This window comes from Taudactylus pleione, unplaced genomic scaffold (genome assembly GCF_031769625.1).
Source record: "Taudactylus pleione unplaced genomic scaffold, aTauple2 ptg000066l, whole genome shotgun sequence".
Classification (NCBI taxonomy): Eukaryota; Metazoa; Chordata; class Amphibia; order Anura; family Myobatrachidae; genus Taudactylus; species Taudactylus pleione.
The window spans coordinates 12,435,022-12,452,660 of record NW_028284468.1 but is presented as its reverse complement, the minus strand read 5'-3'; the positions used below and the strand labels follow the sequence as shown (position 1 = coordinate 12,452,660).

The following is a 17,639-nucleotide window of genomic DNA, read 5'->3' as shown; positions in this document are numbered from 1 at the left end:
AAGCCACTTTTAATGCCTCTCCAGTACTAGATGCGACCCCTGGTGTCCTGGCAGAGGAAGCGAGGCTGAGTTCAGAGCTATGTCTATCTTGATGGGGTTAAGTGTCGAGCGTTTCTGTGTTTCTGATTGGGATAAGGAAGAGAGACTGAACTCCCCATCTCCTCTGTGTCAGGATATGAGTCTCCTTGAGGTAACCAGGGAAAGGAAATTAATAGAAGCTGGTGGAATAACCACTTTTTCAAGCAATTTCCTTTTGGAGATATGGTCGCTCTAATCTTTATTGAAGCCCTTTAACCTGTCACTCACTGCTTCTTTCTAGACATTAGGAGATGAGGAGGAGAAATTGATTGCAGTGTTGAGATTTTGTTATGTGCATGTTGCCAGGGTCTAAGGAGTCTGAAAATAGAAACTTATGTTTTTACCACAACATTCTTCTTATCCTTAAAGCTCAGCCACCACCTAACACACAGCGGATGGAGCCATTCTATGAGCTGACCCTATATCCATGTGATTAGAGCTAACCAATTCACTAGCATTAGAGTATCCATGCCATGGGACTGCAGCATCTCAATTTAATTGCTGAGATTCCTGATATATGAGGCACAATATTGAGAGGTTGAAATGTAAATTCCATTGTATGGAAGTGACAGGTGTACTATAAGGTTGCATTTGGGCAACACTGTTGGTGTAATGGTTAGCATTACTGCTTCACAGCACTGAGGTCTTGGGTTTGTTCACCTCCAATACTTTATCTGTGTGAAGTCTGTATGTTCTCATTGTGATTGCATGGTTTACCTCCGAGTACTCTGGTTCGTCCCACAGTTCAAAAACATACTTGTAGGTTAACTATACCCCTTTTACACTGCCCAAATAACCTGGGTTATTGCTGTGTCAAACTGGGTCGTGGCACACTGTGTAAAAGGGGCCAGGGTTGGATTCCTGGGTCGAGTGACCCGGTAATACAACCTGGGTAGCAAACTGGTTGAACACGGGAACGACTTGTGTAATGTGGCAGTGTGAACGGGTTCACTGCATAGGAAGACGCGGATCCCCAGCTGATGGAGATGATGTAATCTCCAAGCCACGGAGCAGAGAGCCACCTCATCTGTGTGCAGTGTAAATGGCGCCACCCTGGAATAACCAGGGTCGGCGCTGCTGTTTGAAAGCGGTCTGACCAGCGTTGGAACCGTTTCCAAATCATGGGTCAGAACCGGGATTTTGGTGTAAACGGGGCATTAGAAGTTGACATTTTTTTACCATAGTGTGTGTCTCCATGTGGTAGGGAATATAGATTGTAATATCCACTGACTGATGTGAATGGCCAAAATATTCTCTGTAATGCGCTGCATAATAACTGTTAGTAAATAAATAAATACATTTTTTACGAGTTCTTTGTGCTCCGGTTTTCCCGCCTGACTCGGATCTGAAAACGAGGCAAAATGCGTCATCCTCTCGCTGTCAGATTCTCGTGGGTTTTGGATTATATAAATGTCCCCGCGATCGGCGCCATTTTCACTCTGGCTGTAGAGAGAGAAGCTAACAGGCTTAGTCAGTCACTGTCAGTCACTCAGTGTGTGTGTCCAGTCAGGGTCTTGGCCTGAAGGCTGCTGCTGTGTTGTCCATAAAGGGGCTTAGGCTGCATTATATAAAGGGGAGCTTCTTTCAGTGGGTGCTGCAGCTGCTGCTGTGCTGTCCTGTCAGTTAACTGTGGCTGCTGCTGTGTTGTTGTCCTGTCCATCAGGCTAGGGTTACAGTCCATAAAGGGGTGCTGTGTTGTCCAGGGGGGGTGCTCTGTCAATTAGGGGTGCTCATCCTCAGTGTAAAAATATAAATAAGTAAAAATCAAACAAGCAATGTTTTACAGTGTAAAAGAAAATACATTTAAAAGTTAAGTTAGCTGCAGAGAAACAAAAAATTTTACAATATGCCACTTACTACACAAAGTGGCAAGGAAGGATAAGGCTTTGGCCTTTTTTATGACTGGTGGTTCTGCATCTTATGTCAGCCCTTCTCCCTGTAGAAGTGTAGAAAAAATTAAAATAGCTAAGGCACATGAACCAACTGTGTGCTCAGAAAAGTCACAGATCCCCGAGGAGAGTCCAAGTGTGTCCGCAGTTGCCATGTATGAGCCTGACCTTTCTAATACTGTACTTGAAGAGCATCCTCCTTCCATCATTAGTGTACCCTCTGCAAATGTGGGGATGAGCAGCATAAGTCAACATGTTAATATACAAATTGAGGATGCTTCTGTGGAATTTCACCAGGAGGATGAGGAGGATATTTCTGTAGTTGGCGCTAACAAGGATGATGAGGATGAGGATGTTGATGTCGTGGATGTTGCTTATGTAAATCAGGCAACAGTTGTTGGCCATGGTATGAAAAAGCCCATTGTTGACATGTCGGGCCAAAAGACAAAAAGATCCACTTCTTATGTGTGGAATTATTTCCACCCAAATCCGGACAACAGTTGTCAAGCCATCTGTAACGTTTGCCAAGCAAGCGTGAGTAGAGGTAAGGACCTTAACCATCTAGGAATCTCCTCCCTGTTACGTCATCAAATTCAAAAGTGTTTTTCAAATTCAGAAACTTTGGCTAAAAACATAACAATCAGTCCAGTGTCACCTAGCTGCTCCCTTCTCTCTGTTAGATCCAAGCGCCTGCAGTCTCCACCACCAACACCTGCATCATCATCAACATCCTCAGTTGTGATCGGAAGTAGTCCTGCATCCAATTTCATAAGATTGACTGACTCATCTCCTATCCGTGATTCCTCAGAATGATCCTTGAGTGCTACGCCTGTTGCTGCTGCTGCTGTGAGTGGATCTTCATCCCAGAAGGGGACCAGAAAGAAGACTACTTTTAGTAGTTTAACAAAACAATTGACTGTCAAATAATCCTTTGCAATGGGGAACAAGTATGACAGCAGTCACCCAGTTGTACAGCGGATTACTGATGCCATAACAGCTATGCTGGTATTAGATGTGCATCCAGTATCCGCTATTACTGCAGTGGGTTTTAGACAGTTAATTTGAGGTCCTGTGTCCCTGCTACCATGTCCCTTCTAGATTCCACTTCACCAGAACAGCAATTCCCAGTCTGTACAAGGACATTAAAAAAAAAACCTTATTAGTGTCCTCTGAAATGCCGTTGTGCACATTGTCCACTTAACCACAGATATGTGGACAAGTGGGACAGGACAAACTAAAGATTACATGACTATGACAGCACACTGGGTATGTGTATTGCCTCCAACAGTGCAAACAGCAGAAGCAGTTTCTAACAAATGCCAGCTCATTTAGAGGCAGGCTACTCTGTGTATCACCGGTTTCACTAAGAGGCATACCGCTGAGAACCTCTTAGAAAAACTCAGGGAAATCATTGCAAAAGGGCATACCTCGTTTGGACTCTCCATGGGATTTCTGATTTCTGACAATGCCACGAATATTGTGCGAGCATAACATCTGGGCGAATTCGAACATGTCCCATGTTTTGTTCACACAATTAATTTGGTGGTGCAACATTTTCTTAAAAATGACAGGAGCATTCAAGAGATGCTATCAGTGGCCCGAAAGATTTCGGACATTTTCAACATTTAGCAACTGCATGTCGAAGACTGCAGCACCAGCAAGTACTGTTGAATTTGCCCTGCCATCAGCTGAAGCAAGAGGTAGTAATTAGGTGGAATTCTACAATCTATATGCTTCATCGGATGGAGGAGCAGCAAAAGGCCATCCAAGGCCTATGATATAGGGAAAGGAGCAGGAATGCACCTTAGTCAAGCGCAGTGGAGAATAATTTCCATGTTGCGCAAGGTTCTCAATCCCTTTGAACTTGCCACATGTGAAGTTAGTTCAGACACTGCCAGCTTGAGTCAGGTCATTCCTCTAATCAGAATTTTGCAAAAGCAGCTGGAGAAACTGAAGGAGGAGCTGAAACGGAGTGATTCCGCTAAGTATGTTGGACTTGTAGATCAAGCCATTCATTTGATTCACCAGTATCCAAGGGTCGTCAATCTTTTGAAATCAGATCACTATATTTTGGCGACCATATTTCTTGATCCTAGGTTTAAGTCATACCTTGTGTCTTTCTTTCCAACGGACATAAATCTGAAAAGATGTAAAGAGCTGTTGGTGAAAAAATTGTCAGCTCAAGCTTTACTTAAGTTTCTCACCCTCCAGTGTGTACTCTGAAAGAGTTTTCAGCGCAGTCGGGAACCTTGTCAGTGATCGGCGTAGGAGGTTACTTCCCCAAAATGTGGAAAAGATGATGTTCATCAAAATGAATTACAAATTCCATGAGATAGACCTTTACCAGCATTTAAGTAAAAAAAATACAGAGGCGTCTGTAATGGTGGATTCCAGCAGGGACAAATTAATATTGTGTGAAGAGGATGTACACACTGATGGGGATGATGATGACGACATCTGATATTATTACCTATGTTATAAAGTCAGTTTGTGTATGGGATCATTGCCACCAATGTCCACTGCGCATTGGCAGCTTGTTTTGTGGGGGTCCAAACAAACCAATCATTTCAACCACATGTGGCAGTCCCTGTCGCTGAAGTGATTGGTTTGTTAAACTGTAAATGTCCTGTTTCATATATACAACAAAAGGACAATTCCATCTTGCACCTCATTTCTTGCATGCTGTTTGGGGCATTGCTGCCTGGCAATTTTAATTTTATGGTTTATGAATGTCCAGAAATTGTAATGGCCACAGACAGCATCTCCTGCAGGCCTCTTTCATTTAAAAAAAAAATTCTTAACCACCAAGTTGATGGGGTGGGCAAATATAAGCAGCAGCAGTACAGAGCATCTTCCTGCCAGGATGTGTGCAATAAAGTGCAAATACATTTAATACAAAAAATATTGGTCACATACATACCTATTTACATGGTACATACAGTGCATAAAGCAGGCTGAGGTAACCTGAAGCACGCCACCTGTTGTTGACAAATAACTTTCAGTAGGCCCAGCAAACATCACAGATGCTGGGAGGAGTTCTAGTTTAGCCGGAGAACTACAGGCTGCTTTCTTTTGATGTAAACAGCAAGTCTTGGTCCCATTATCCTTAACAACCTGTCTGAGTACAAACTAGTAAATGTCTGTTTACAGTATGTTCTAGCAGCACCTCCACAAGCAAGGCCACCACATTTCTATTAGATGTATAAAAATTAAAAAACCTCATCCAGATCAAACATGTCTTTTAGGAACTGTAGAACTTGATCCTAGATTGATCTTCCCTCATAATTTTTTTTTAACGATATGGCTTGTTTATTTTGATCGCACGTGCACCAATACTGTAGGTACCAGCAGCAATGACCAGTGTTCAGCCCTAACCTAAGCCTCTTTGCACTTAAATGAACCGTCCTGATATGCTGAGAAATTCTGTATCAATGATCATTGTTTTACCATAACAAATGAAAAAATGTCCCATCTACCAAAGCCAGCCTTAATTATATGCAGCAATGCCAACGTAACTACAAGTCACTGAAGCAAGTCATTACGCTTACCACCGGCACCACTGCGACCTCGAGTCGCCCTCCGTCAATGCTAATTCTATATATGCTTTATGCATGAAGTGTTTATCTGCCTCCAGGGGACAGAGAAGGTGGGTAGATGGCAGGCAGCAGTTAAATGGTTACAGCTTAGGTCTGTTATGAGCATTAGGAGACATATTTACTAAGTAGTGTTAAGTCGCAAGACATGTTCTAGTGTTGACACAGCCAGCAGAGTGGAAATCAATAGAAATAGAAGCAAACATATCCTGGCCTCAGAGTGTCAGATGCACCTGCCTTAATTCTGATGCTGTCAGGGAATAGAAGCAGCAGGCTAACTGACTGGTTATCCGTGTTCAGACACAACAGTCTGACTCCCACCAACCTTCAGGCTTCCCGTCTAGAGGTAGCCACACTTGGAAAATGTCAAATGCATTATCTCAGTCCATGCCGCCCACCTTGCCTTTTCATTTACTGCTCATTCATCTCGGAGTGAATATGTTATATCATTACAATTAATTTATTACTGCAGCGTAATCAAACAGCAGAATGAATATAGTCATTAATGATTGCTTTATATTTTTTCTTCCCAGCCTGCCCAGCCGGCATGTTTAAGGCCAATCAAGGGATGGGCATATGTGCACCATGTCCTGCAAACAGCCGCTCCACCGCCGAGGCCTCACCAATCTGTATCTGCCGCAATGGATACTACAGAGCCGATTTTGATCTGGCAGAGGCAATGTGTACCAGTAAGTATTAATGCGATCCAGTGAGCAGTAATGTGATGAGCCCCTTTCATGCTCTTCCACCTGTGATTATATGTATATTCCACAATTAGGCCACTTGTCGCTCTAGAGTGTTTGAACTGCAAGTCACAGAAATGGCTGAATGACCATAGGTGGCAGATGCATGGTTTAGCTAGTATCTAAGAATACATTCCTATGGTATTACCTTCAAATTAAAATGTACAAATGGAAATTTACAGAGCTTTGATGAAAATATTGCCACATAGCTTCCCCCCCCCAAAAAAAACTATCTATACTAATTTAAGAACGTTGTGTCTGTCTGTTTGTTCCAAGTTGGAGCAAAAACTGAACCGATTTTCCTAAAAACTGCATCATTTTGTAGTGGAAACTCCTACAAATAACCTGCACTTTGTTTCATCTCCATCCGTCATTTTTAAGCTGAGCAAACTGTATTGACATCATCAATGCAAAAGATTGGTGTGGCACCATGCGCGCAGCCGATAAGGCGTGGGGGGAGAGGTGCTTTGAGTCCACGTTCACTTAAATAGGATAGGCTACATAGCAGTCTGTGCACAGGGCACACAGTGACATTGGTGTGAGTGGTGGGTGAATAGGATAGGCTACATAGCAGTCTGTGCACAGGGCACACAGTGACATTGGTGTGAGTGGTGAGTGAACAGGATAGGCTACATAGCAGTCTGTGCACAGGGCACACAGTGACATTGGGGTGAGAGGTGGGTGAATAGGATAGGCTACATAGCAGTGTGTGCACAGGGCACACAGTGACATTGGTGTGAATGGTGGGTGAATAGGATAGGCCACATAGCAGTCTGTGCACAGGGCACACAGTGACATTGGTGCTGGTGGTGGGTGAATAGGATAGGCTACATAGCAGTCTGTGCACAGGGCATTGGTGTGAGAGGTGGGTGAATAGGATAGGCTACATAGCAGTCTGTGCACAGGGCACACAGTGACATTGGTGGGAGTGGTGGGTGAATAGGATAGGCTACATAGCAGTCTGTGCACAGGACACACAGTGACATTGGTGTGAGTGGTGGGTGAATAGGATAGGCTACATAGCAGTCTGTGCACAGGGCACACAGTGACATTGGTGTGAGAGGTGGGTGAATAGGATAGGCTACTTAGCAGTCTGTGCACAGGGCACACAGTGACATTGGTGTGAGTGGTGGGTGAATAGGATAGGCTACATAGCAGTCTGTGCACAGAACACACAGAGACATTGGTGTGAGTGGTGGGTGAATAGGATAGGCTACATAGCAGTCTGTGCACAGGGCACACAGTGACATTGGTGTGAGTGGTGGGTGAATAGGATAGGCTACATAGCAGTCTGTGCACAGGGCACACAGTGACATTGGTGTGAGTGGTGAGTGAAGGCACTGCTGCCATCAGTCTGTATAGCGCTGCTGGTCACATGGGCCACTCCTAGGACAAGGCCGCCCTATACAAAGCAATACAACTAGAATACCTCAAATTAAAAAAAAATGTTGGCTGATGTGATTTCATCGTGGGCAAAATCTAGTAAATATATAAACTTCTCCTTATGGGCTAGTGCACATAGTAGGCAGTTTCAATCGGCCTGTTTGTGTTCAGTTTTGTTTTGCAAGTAGAGGAGGGAGATATACAGGGTACAGGGTTGCTGTTAAAATTTATAATCCCTATGAGAACACATTTTGCCCATATATGCACTCCATATAGCAGGGTGACAATGGTGGAAAAAAGTGTAATGTCATTTCCTTGTGTTTGTGTTCCTCCTGATACAGGTACAGACATATATGTGCAATGTTCGGTCTCTAGCTGTAGTGCACCAGTGACATTCTTCCTTATACTGGAAAATAAAATGGACTCAGGATAAACGGTTTAAAGCTGCCCTGTGCAATTGAGACTCCACTGTAGACAGCAGGGAAAGGGTGGCATGCCAGAAATCATTGATCCCTGTGAGAAGATCACCACCTGCAGTTATGGAATCATGTGGACATGAAACACAAAACGACATGTCTTTTATTTTCCGCTGGTCAACCCTGCGTTCTGTGAAGGCTCCCTCTGCGAGGGTGGTACTTTTCTCAAAGGGCTCAGTGATCCCTTTTTCCTATGTCTAATGACAGAAAAAAGCAACAGATTAAAACCACCAGTGTGCACTGGCCTTTGATGTAATTGCTGTTTGCCTCCTCCCGGTTTGCCTTATAAGTCTCTTGGGGTGATCGTGTCAACCTTTAGGTCATAGCAATTAACTAGAATCACTGCTTGTGATTGTGCTAGTGGCTTCTCTTCCAGTGAACACCTACTGTATGTTGCTGCCAAATATAATAGTTTAGGACTGATTTCTGTACCAGTGTGGTCATGGACATAGGACTGCATCATGTAATGTCACAGGGCTGAATAGTGGCTTCTGGGTGTTTATTTCCTTTATATCAGCCATACGGTATATAAGCAACTTGGGTTTGATGCTGATCATTCGTAATTGTGGTTGCAGATAGACAACAAGAGCAATGCTTGGTGGATGCTATTTTGCAATGAAACATATGTATTATTACCTCACTGACATCCGCTCCTGACCTTATTTCAAAGGACTGTGGGATTGTCAGGGAAGTTAATTAACAAATTTGCCACCTCACATCTCAAGACCCCCATACATCAGCGACGGACTGCCGCGATGTTGCGATCCTGCAACCCGGGATTGCAGGATCTCTGAAATCCAACATGTTGGATTTCACAGATATGGCGATCATAATAAAAAAATGATCGTGATTGGTTGATCGGTGAAATTTAAAATGTAGAATTTCACCAATCCTGCAACGGATCGCGGAACATCGATGGCTGCCGGTCAGCATTTCTGACCAATGGCTCAGCGTTTCCGATCCCATCGCAACATCGCAGCGATCCGTCTCAGATGTATGGGGATCTTAACAGCAGAGAAGCCTTTTTTCTTCTATCCGAGAAGGTTACACCACAGCGTTCATGCAATATTAAGAATATCATTATTACTTTGGGACTTGAGAGAGCTCATTGCAGGTTAAAACTGATGTTGCTGAGTAGGCGATAGCAGAATTAAGAAGTTAATTATTACTCAGGGCTAAATTAAAAGGACAAAAATTGATCAACAGATTTCTCTTATTTCCATATCAGTTATCTCCTGATAACTGGTGAAAATAATGTAAAATGATTTATTAATTAAAAAGATATTTTGTTGATGTCTAAAGCTGGGTGCACACTATGCCGTTATTGGACCGATTTGTCAATAATCGGGTGATCAGCCTGTTTTATTGTGTAATGTGTAGGCATGAGCATTTCGGTGCTAAAATGGTTAAAAAAAAAAGCTACAAACTCTCTCCTTCGATTATTGAATCGGCCAGACTTGCCAGAAGATATCGAACGAAAGCTCCCGATATCATGTAGTATGTGGGCATTCACGATAATCAGACCATGGGTGGGATACATGACGCATCACATTTGGGATATGATGTATCCCGCCACTCTTCGCATGCACGCTGGCATTAATTACACCGGTATGCATGTAGAAAAACACAAAGGACAGCTCTCTCGCTAAGAACTGCGAATGAGAGACTTCCGGGTCTATTACCCAGGAGTCCCTCTGGCACCCTTTTGCGCGTGTCGCGGAAGGGACGCGCTGGGAGGGACCCGATTGAATCCCTCCCAGTGGGGCTTTACGAATAGAAGCCCATAGGCTTTTATTGGGCAATGCCATGTGAGGATGGGGTTGCCCACCACATCAAAGCCCCAGAATGTATCGCATTCCAGGGCTTGATGCTGTCAGACCCCTTGAACACTGCATTTTCGTGGGCTTAACCTAATTTCTGAGCTTAGTGCTTCCAGCCCCATATTTCCTACAAATTTTCCTGATAACTTCATCCTCCTTGTGGGCGGACGTATGCATATTATCGATCCATGAGCCTGAAAATCTGTTTTGTAGTGTGCACCTCAGATATTGGGACCTTCTACTTGCAGAAAAAGCGTGTTGAATGTCAGGTCGACCAAAAAAAATCGCATAGTGTGTAGCTAGCTTAAGTTTTATAAAATTTTTCTTATTTTTGTTTTAAATTTTGTTACTGTAGCAGATAACGGCCCAGTAACTATCACAGTCAATCACCTGGGTGATATTTTAATAAATTACAGCAAGAAGTTATTTTTATTAATGTCTCGATAAGCACTGACCAAAAAAACAACCTTAATGCTGCAAACAGGGACTTCCTGCTCAAATAGACCCTAGGGCGACAGAATATACAGAAGAAATGTTTGCCAGTCTATTTTCTCTGTGGGGAGTAATGATATTTCCTCTGTGGGGAGCAATGTGCTTTTTTCTTTGGGGAGCAATGTTAATTTCTTTGTGGGTAGCAATGTTATTTCCTCTGTGGGGAGCAATGTTATTTCCTCTGTGGGGAGCAATGTTATTTTCTCTGTGGGGATCAATGATATTTCCTCTGTGGGGGGCAGTGTATTTTTTTCTGTGGCGAGCAATGTTATTTCTTCTGTAGGGAGCAATGTGCTTTTTTTCTGTGGGGAGCAATGTTTTTCCCTCTGTGAGGAGCAATGTTATTTCCTCTGTGAGGAGCAATGTTATTTCCTCTGTGGGGATAAATGTTATTTCCTCTGTGGGGAGCAATGTAATTTCCTATATGGGGAGCAGTGATATTTTCTCTGTGGGGAGTAATGATATTTCCTCTGTGGGGAGCAATGTGCTTTTTTCTGTGGGGAGCAATATTATTTCCTCTGTAGGGAGCAATGTGTTTTTTTTTCTGGGTGGTTCAACGTGCTTTTTTCTTTTGGGAGCAATGTTATTTCCTCTGTGAGGAGCAATGTGCTTTTTTCATTGGGGAGCAATGTTATTTCCTCTTTGGAGAGCAATGTTGTTTCCTCTGTGGGGAGCAATGTGTTTTTTTCTGTGGGGAGCAATGTTATTTCCTCTGTGGGGAGCATTGTGCTTTTTTCTGTGGGGGAGCACTGTGCTTTTTTCTGTAGGGAGCAATGTTATTTCCTCTGTGAGGAGCAATGTGCTTTTTTTGTGGTGAGCAATGTTATTTACTCTGTTGGGGAGCCATGTTATCTCCTCTGTGGGGAGCAATGTTATTTCCCCTGTGGGGGAGTAATGTTATCTCTTCTGTTGGGAGCAATGTGTTTTTTTCTGTGGGGAGCAATGTTATTTCTTATATGGGGAGCGGTGTGTGATTTTTTTGTCCTGTGGGGGTGGGGGTGGGGTGGGGGAGACTGATGGTCTGTCTTGGAAATTTTAATAGGAAGACAGCAGTTTATTTGTTTATTATTTTATTTAGCAGTTGGTTTTGCTGTTCCTAATCCTATCCTATGGTTATGGTAACGTTATTTATTCATAAGGTAGTCTTTTCATTTGAGGCCACGTCCCTTATTGTGGGACCATGGACCTCATTCAGAGTCGGTCGAAGCGGCCGCATGGTCGTACGGGAAAAGGGGCCGAATATGCAAATGATTCCCTCGCAAGTTGCGTCCCTAAGTTCGGATCGGTAGCTGGCCGACCAAGGGGAGGAAGTGGCCGGAATTCAAAAAAATATGCCCCCTTCTCGTACGCATTGCACGTCATCTCCGGGCATATAAGGATTAATCGAGACCATCGGAAACCATCGGAACTGGTCGTAGAGCTTAAGATTGACCATACCCTCTCTTAAGCTCTACGATCATGTCAGTGTAAAAACCTCCCATGTCACATGTGCCATGACGCTACTTTGTTAATTATGCACTCCCATAAACCATATGCACCCCCATAAAACACCGTTCGCATAATTAGGCACGCCTGCGTTCGGATCTCCACTCCCCCGTTTTCAAGCACCTTCCCCTGTTACCACCCACAAACGCCTCAATCTGTCACTCAAACTACCGACCTGGCTGTGTTCAAGGAGAGAGAAATTTCTGATCATAGCGGCTAGTTTGCACACGCGCATTGCGAACTTTATGCATGCGCAGTATAGCGAACATTGGTGGCGTACGACCGTGCGGCCGCTTCGACCGACTCTGAATGAGGTCCCATGTCCCTGATTGTGAGACCTTGCCACCTTTACCTGTGCATTGTACTATTAACGGTACCATTTATTGTAGTGGTGGCATGCATTATGATTGTCAAACCAACTCCATGTCAACATGCCCCAAATAAGCCAACAAAAATCAGGTGCCATATTTATTTTTGTTACTGATATTATTTCTTCTGAATTTGCCACCTTACTCTCCTTTGAGTAAATTGCAAAAGAGATTACGGACAGAATGAAGGAGAAAATAGACAGGAAAAAGGCCCTAGACAGCTATACTGAAAAACTTTTCTGGAGGAAATAACTAAACTTATGTATCATACACATTTTGTGAATCCGCACCAGTATAGGTATGTATTAGTTATTGTATTTTTTGACAGAGAATTTTTTTTTTACCCAAAACTCATATATCATGTACTTATATAAAAGTTATATTCTGATATTTTTATATTATTGAGGTGCTACCAATAGCTCTGAATTAGATACATGGTATATAGTAGAGAAAAGGCAGAGTATATATTATGGTGCACTCTTTGGATCAAAAAGAGTGCACCATAATATATACTCTGCCTTTTCTCTGCTATATACCATGTAACTAAACTTATGTGTTGAATCAAAAGAAATTCAGTGTAAAGTTTGCCTGCTGTCTATATAAAATGCAGACAGATATCTTTGGCTCGAATTACCAATCATTAGGGACCCTTGACAAGTGTTGCGAACAGTGGGTTTATAAGAGATATAGGACCTCATTCAGACCCGCTCGCTAGCGCTGTGCGCTCTCAAGCGGCCCGATGGTTTGCGTACGTGCATGCTTCATTCTGCGCATGCGCAAACTACTCTGTGCGATCGCAGCCCGCTCGCTCGCCCAGCAAAGACAGCCCAGTGAAATGAGTGACAGTAGAGGCCATTTGTGGGTGGTAACAGGGGCAGGACACTAATAACGGGGGTGTGGAGGTGCGAACGCAGGCGTGCCTCGGTGTTTCAACGCCGTTTTTAAGGCGTGCATAATTAACAGGCAGCGTCATAGTACACGTCACATGCCTGATTTTACACTGAAGTCTTCGTAGTGCTTGCGGCAGGGTAAGGCAACCACAAGCGCTGCGTTCGCTACCGATGGTGCTCAATGTACCAATGTTTTAATACACTTCCTGGAGATGACGTGCGCTAGTGGGCGTCTCAACATACGCTTATGGGTGTCTGCATACACAGATCGCTTCCCATGTCGTCACTTTGAAAAATTTGGATACGCTGGATGCGAGCGATCGCATCTAGCGAGCGGCTCTGAATCAGTGCCATAGTGTAGTAAAGCCTTATTAAACCTCCTCAAAATCATAGATTTTAATACCTGATTCACCAGTTAAAGTTCCAATCGATAAGCCTCTGCCTGATAACAAGACCGGCTAGATGGTGACAGATGTGTGATCATTGAGATATCTGTGACTCATTTGCTTACTGTCTATGCCTTTGAATTTGATCAATACAAGAGTGTACTGCACCAAAACATGTCGTGCTGTGCCTATAAATGTATTAAGTTGGCATATGAGTAAATAAATGCTGATATATAAGAGCTAAAAGTTTATGTAACATTTGTTCTTTGTATTCACAAACTGGAGGAAGCCATTTTGTGAGCCAAACCAATGTTCAAGCTACGAAATCACGTAGAAGAAGTGCTCAATCTATTAACATTTGAAAAACAATCTCTCTGGCTTCTCTCTATTTTTGAAAGCTACCGCTGTGCTTTTGGCAAAGAGATCTGACGGCATTCTGTGGTGAAAACTGCCTCTTCTCTCACTATCACCTTCTCACGAAGGCCTCGTCCTCTATCCGTGGCACAGTTGCTAGTAGACTCTGGCACTATGCAGTGTCTGTGGGCCCCTTCCTCTCTCCATGCTGTAGTAGCTAGTAGACTATGGCACTGTGCAGTCTCTGTAGGCCCCTTCCTCTCTCCATTGTGCAGTTGCTAGTAGACTCTGGCACTGTGCAATTTCTGTGGGGTCCTTCCTTTCCATGGTGCAGTTGATTGTGGACTCTGGCAATGTGCAATTTCTGTGGGGTCCTTTCTCTCTCCATGGTGCAGTTGATAGTGGACTCTGGGCCTAATTCAGACCTTCTTGCGAGCGCTGAGTGCTCGCAAGCGGGTCGATGTTGGCCCAGTGCGCATGCACGAGACCCGGATAGCGACTGCCAAGCCATCGCTATGGGTCTCGCTACAAAGGGGGCCTGCTGTCGATGGTGAGTGACAGCACGCCCCCTTTGGTGGGCGTGCCGGGGGCGTGGCTGCCCAGATGGAGGTGTTCCCATGGGAACACCTACCGTCTGGGGCCGGCCCCACTGACATCACAAGTGATGTCAGTGGGAGTGCTCTTGGCTCTGATAGAGCCGAAAGCACTCCAGGGCTTGCAGCAACGAGACCCTACTACAAGGGTCTCGTCGCAAGCCCGATGGTCGCGATGGTCTTGACCATCGCGACCATCTTTTTGGCCACTCGCTATAGCTGTGGGTGGTCACCCACAGCTATACGAGCGGCCAGGAGGCCGCTCTAAAAACTAAGAGGGATTGTCCTGATTCAGAGCGAGCGCTTTGTCAAGGCGTCCGGCTCTGAATCAGGGCCTCTGGCACTGTGCAATTTCTGTGGGGTCCTTCCTCTCTCCGTGGTACAGTTGCTAGTAGACTCTGGCACTATGCAGTGTCTGTGGGCGCCTTTCTCTCTCCGTGGCAAAGTTGCTAGTAGACTCTGGCACTGTGCAGTCCCTGTGGGCCTCTTCCTCTCTCTATACTGTAGTAACTAGTAGACTATCGCACTGTGCAGTCTTGCTAGTAGACTCTGGCACTGTGCAGTCCCTGTGGGCCCCTTCCTCTCTCCATGCTGTAGTAGCTAGTAGACTCTGGCACTGTGCAGTCCCTGTGGGCCCTTCCTCTCTCCATTGTGCAGTTGCTAGTAGACTATGGCACTGTGCAGTCCCTGTGGGCCCCTTCCTCTCTCCATTGTGCAGTTGCTAGTTGACTCTGGCACTGTGCAATTTATGTGGGGTCCTTTCTCTCTCCGTGGTGCAGTTGCTAGTAGACTCTGGTACTTTGCAATTTCTGTGGGGTCTTTCTTCTCTCCATGGTGCAGTTGATTGTGGACTCTGGCACTGTGCAATTTCTGTGGGGTCCTTCCTCTCTCCGTGGTACAGTTGCTAGTAGACTCTGGCACTGTGCATTATCTGTGGGCCCCTTCCTCTCTCCATGGCGTAGTAGCTAGCAGACTCTGGCACTGTGCAGTCTCTGTGGAACCCTTCCTCCATGGTGCAATTGCTAGTAGACTCTGGCACTGTGCAATTTCTGTGGGCCCCTTTCTCTCTCTGTGGTGCAGTTGCTAGTAGACTCTGGTACTGTTCAATTTCTGTGGGGTCCTTCCTCTCTCCATTGTGCAGTTGATTGTGGACTCATGCACTGTGCAATTTCTGTGGGGTCCTTCCTCTCTCCGTGGTGCAGTTTTCTAGTAGACTCTGGCACTGTGCATTATCTGTGGGCCCCTTCCTCTCTCCATGGCATAGTAGCTAGCAGACTCTGGCACTGTGCAGTCTCTGTGGAACCCTTCCTCCATGGTGCAATTGCTAGTAGACTCTGGCACTGTGCAATTTCTGTGGGCCCCTTCCTCTCTCTGTGGTGCAGTTGCTAGTAGACTCTGGTACTGTTCAATTTCTGTGGGGTCCTTCCTCTCTCCGTGGTGCAGTTTTCTAGTAGACTCTGGCACTGTGTATTCTCTGTGGGCCCCTGCCTCTCTCCATGGCATAGTAGCTAGCAGACTATGGCACTGTGCAGTCTCTGTGGACCCCTTCCTCTCTCAGTGGTGCACTAGCTAGTAGACTCTGGCACTGAGCAGTCTCTGTGGGTCCCTTCCTCTCTCCATAGCGTAGTAGCTAGCAGACTCTGGCACTGTGCAGCCTCTGTGGGCCCCTTCCTCTCTCCGTGGTGCAGTTGCTAGTAGACTCTGGCACTGTGCAATTTCTGTGGGGTCCTTCCTCTCTCCGTGGTGCAGTTTTCTAGTAGACTCTGGCACTGTGCATTCTCTGTTGGCCCCTGCCTCTCTCCATGGTGTAGTAGCTAGCAGACTATGGCACTGTGCCGTATCTGTGGACCCCTTCCTTTCTCAGTGGCGCACTAGCTAGTAGACTCTGGCACTGAGCAGTCTCTGTGGGTCCCTTCCTTCATGGTGCAGTTGCTAGTGGACTCTGGCACTGTGCAATTTCTGTGGGGTCCTTCCTCGCTCAATCTATTAACATTTGAAAAACAATCTCTCTGGCTTCTCTCTATTTTTGAAAGCTACCGCTGTGCTTTTGGCGAAGAGATTTCATGGCATTCTGTGGTGAAAACTACCTCTTCTCTCACTATCACCTTCTCACGAAGGCCTCCTCCTCTATCCGTGGCACAGTTGCTAGTAGACTCTGGCACTATGCAGTGTCTGTGGGTGCCTTTCTCTCTCTGTGGCAAAGTTGCTAGTAGACTCTGGCACTGTGCAGTCCCTGTGGGCCCCTTCCTCTCTCCATGCTGTAGTAGCTAGTAGACTATGGCACTGTGCAGTCTCTGTAGACCCCTTCCTCTCTCAGTGGTGCACTAGCTAGTAGACTATGGCACTGTGCAGTCTCTGTGGGCTCCTTCCTCTCTCCGTGGTGCAGTTGCTAGTAGACTCTGGTACTGTGCAATTTCTCTGGCTCCTTCCTCTCTCTGTGGTGCAGTTGCTAGCAGGCTATGGCACTGGCAGTCTCTGTGGATCCCTTCCTCTCTCCGTGGTGCAGTTGCTAGTAGACTCTGGTACTGTGCAATTTCTGTGGGGTCCTTCCTTTCTCCGTGGTGCAGTTGCTAGTAGACTCTGGCACTGAGCAGTCTCTGTGGGTCCCTTCCTCTGTCCATGGTGTAGTAGCTAGTAGACTCTGGCACTGTACAGTCTCTGTGGACCCTTTCCTTAATGGTGCGGTTGCTAGTAGACTCTGGCACTGTGAAATTTCTGTGGGGTCCTTCCTCTCTCCATAGTGCAGTTTATAGTGTACTCTATCACTGTGCAATTTCTGTGGGGACCTTCCTCTCTCCGTGGTACAGTTGCTAGTAGACTCTGGCACTTTGCCAGAGTCTACTGCCTGCAGAGGTCACCGGGAACATGTCGTCCATACCATGATCCCGTTGATTTTTCAACTGCGCATGTCAGTGGCAAAAGCAGGATTTTGAAACGGGGGTTTCCAATACTTGGGTACAAAACCAATGACAAAAAATTTCACCAGATACAGGCAGCACTCCTCGGGTACTCAATAATCCAAGTTTGTTAATCCATTACTGTGCAACGTTTCAGATTAATTTATTACATATTTCGTCAATGACGAAATA

At 45.3% G+C, this 17,639-nt stretch overlaps 1 protein-coding gene across 2 annotated transcripts in view; it reads left to right on the top strand.

Moving 5' to 3' along the window:
* The window catches only part of LOC148534446 (ephrin type-B receptor 1-B), a 343,730-nt gene that overhangs the window by 226,639 nt on the left and 99,452 nt on the right, over positions 1-17,639 (top strand). For both annotated transcript variants that reach the window (XR_015877634.1, XM_088466663.1), the window contains exon 4: positions 6,094-6,249. Coding sequence is in view for 1 of the 2 variants with exons in the window: in XM_088466663.1 (XP_088322789.1) it covers positions 6,094-6,249 (156 nt within the window). In the remaining variant the exon portion in view is untranslated. The remainder of the gene's footprint in view (positions 1-6,093; positions 6,250-17,639) is intronic.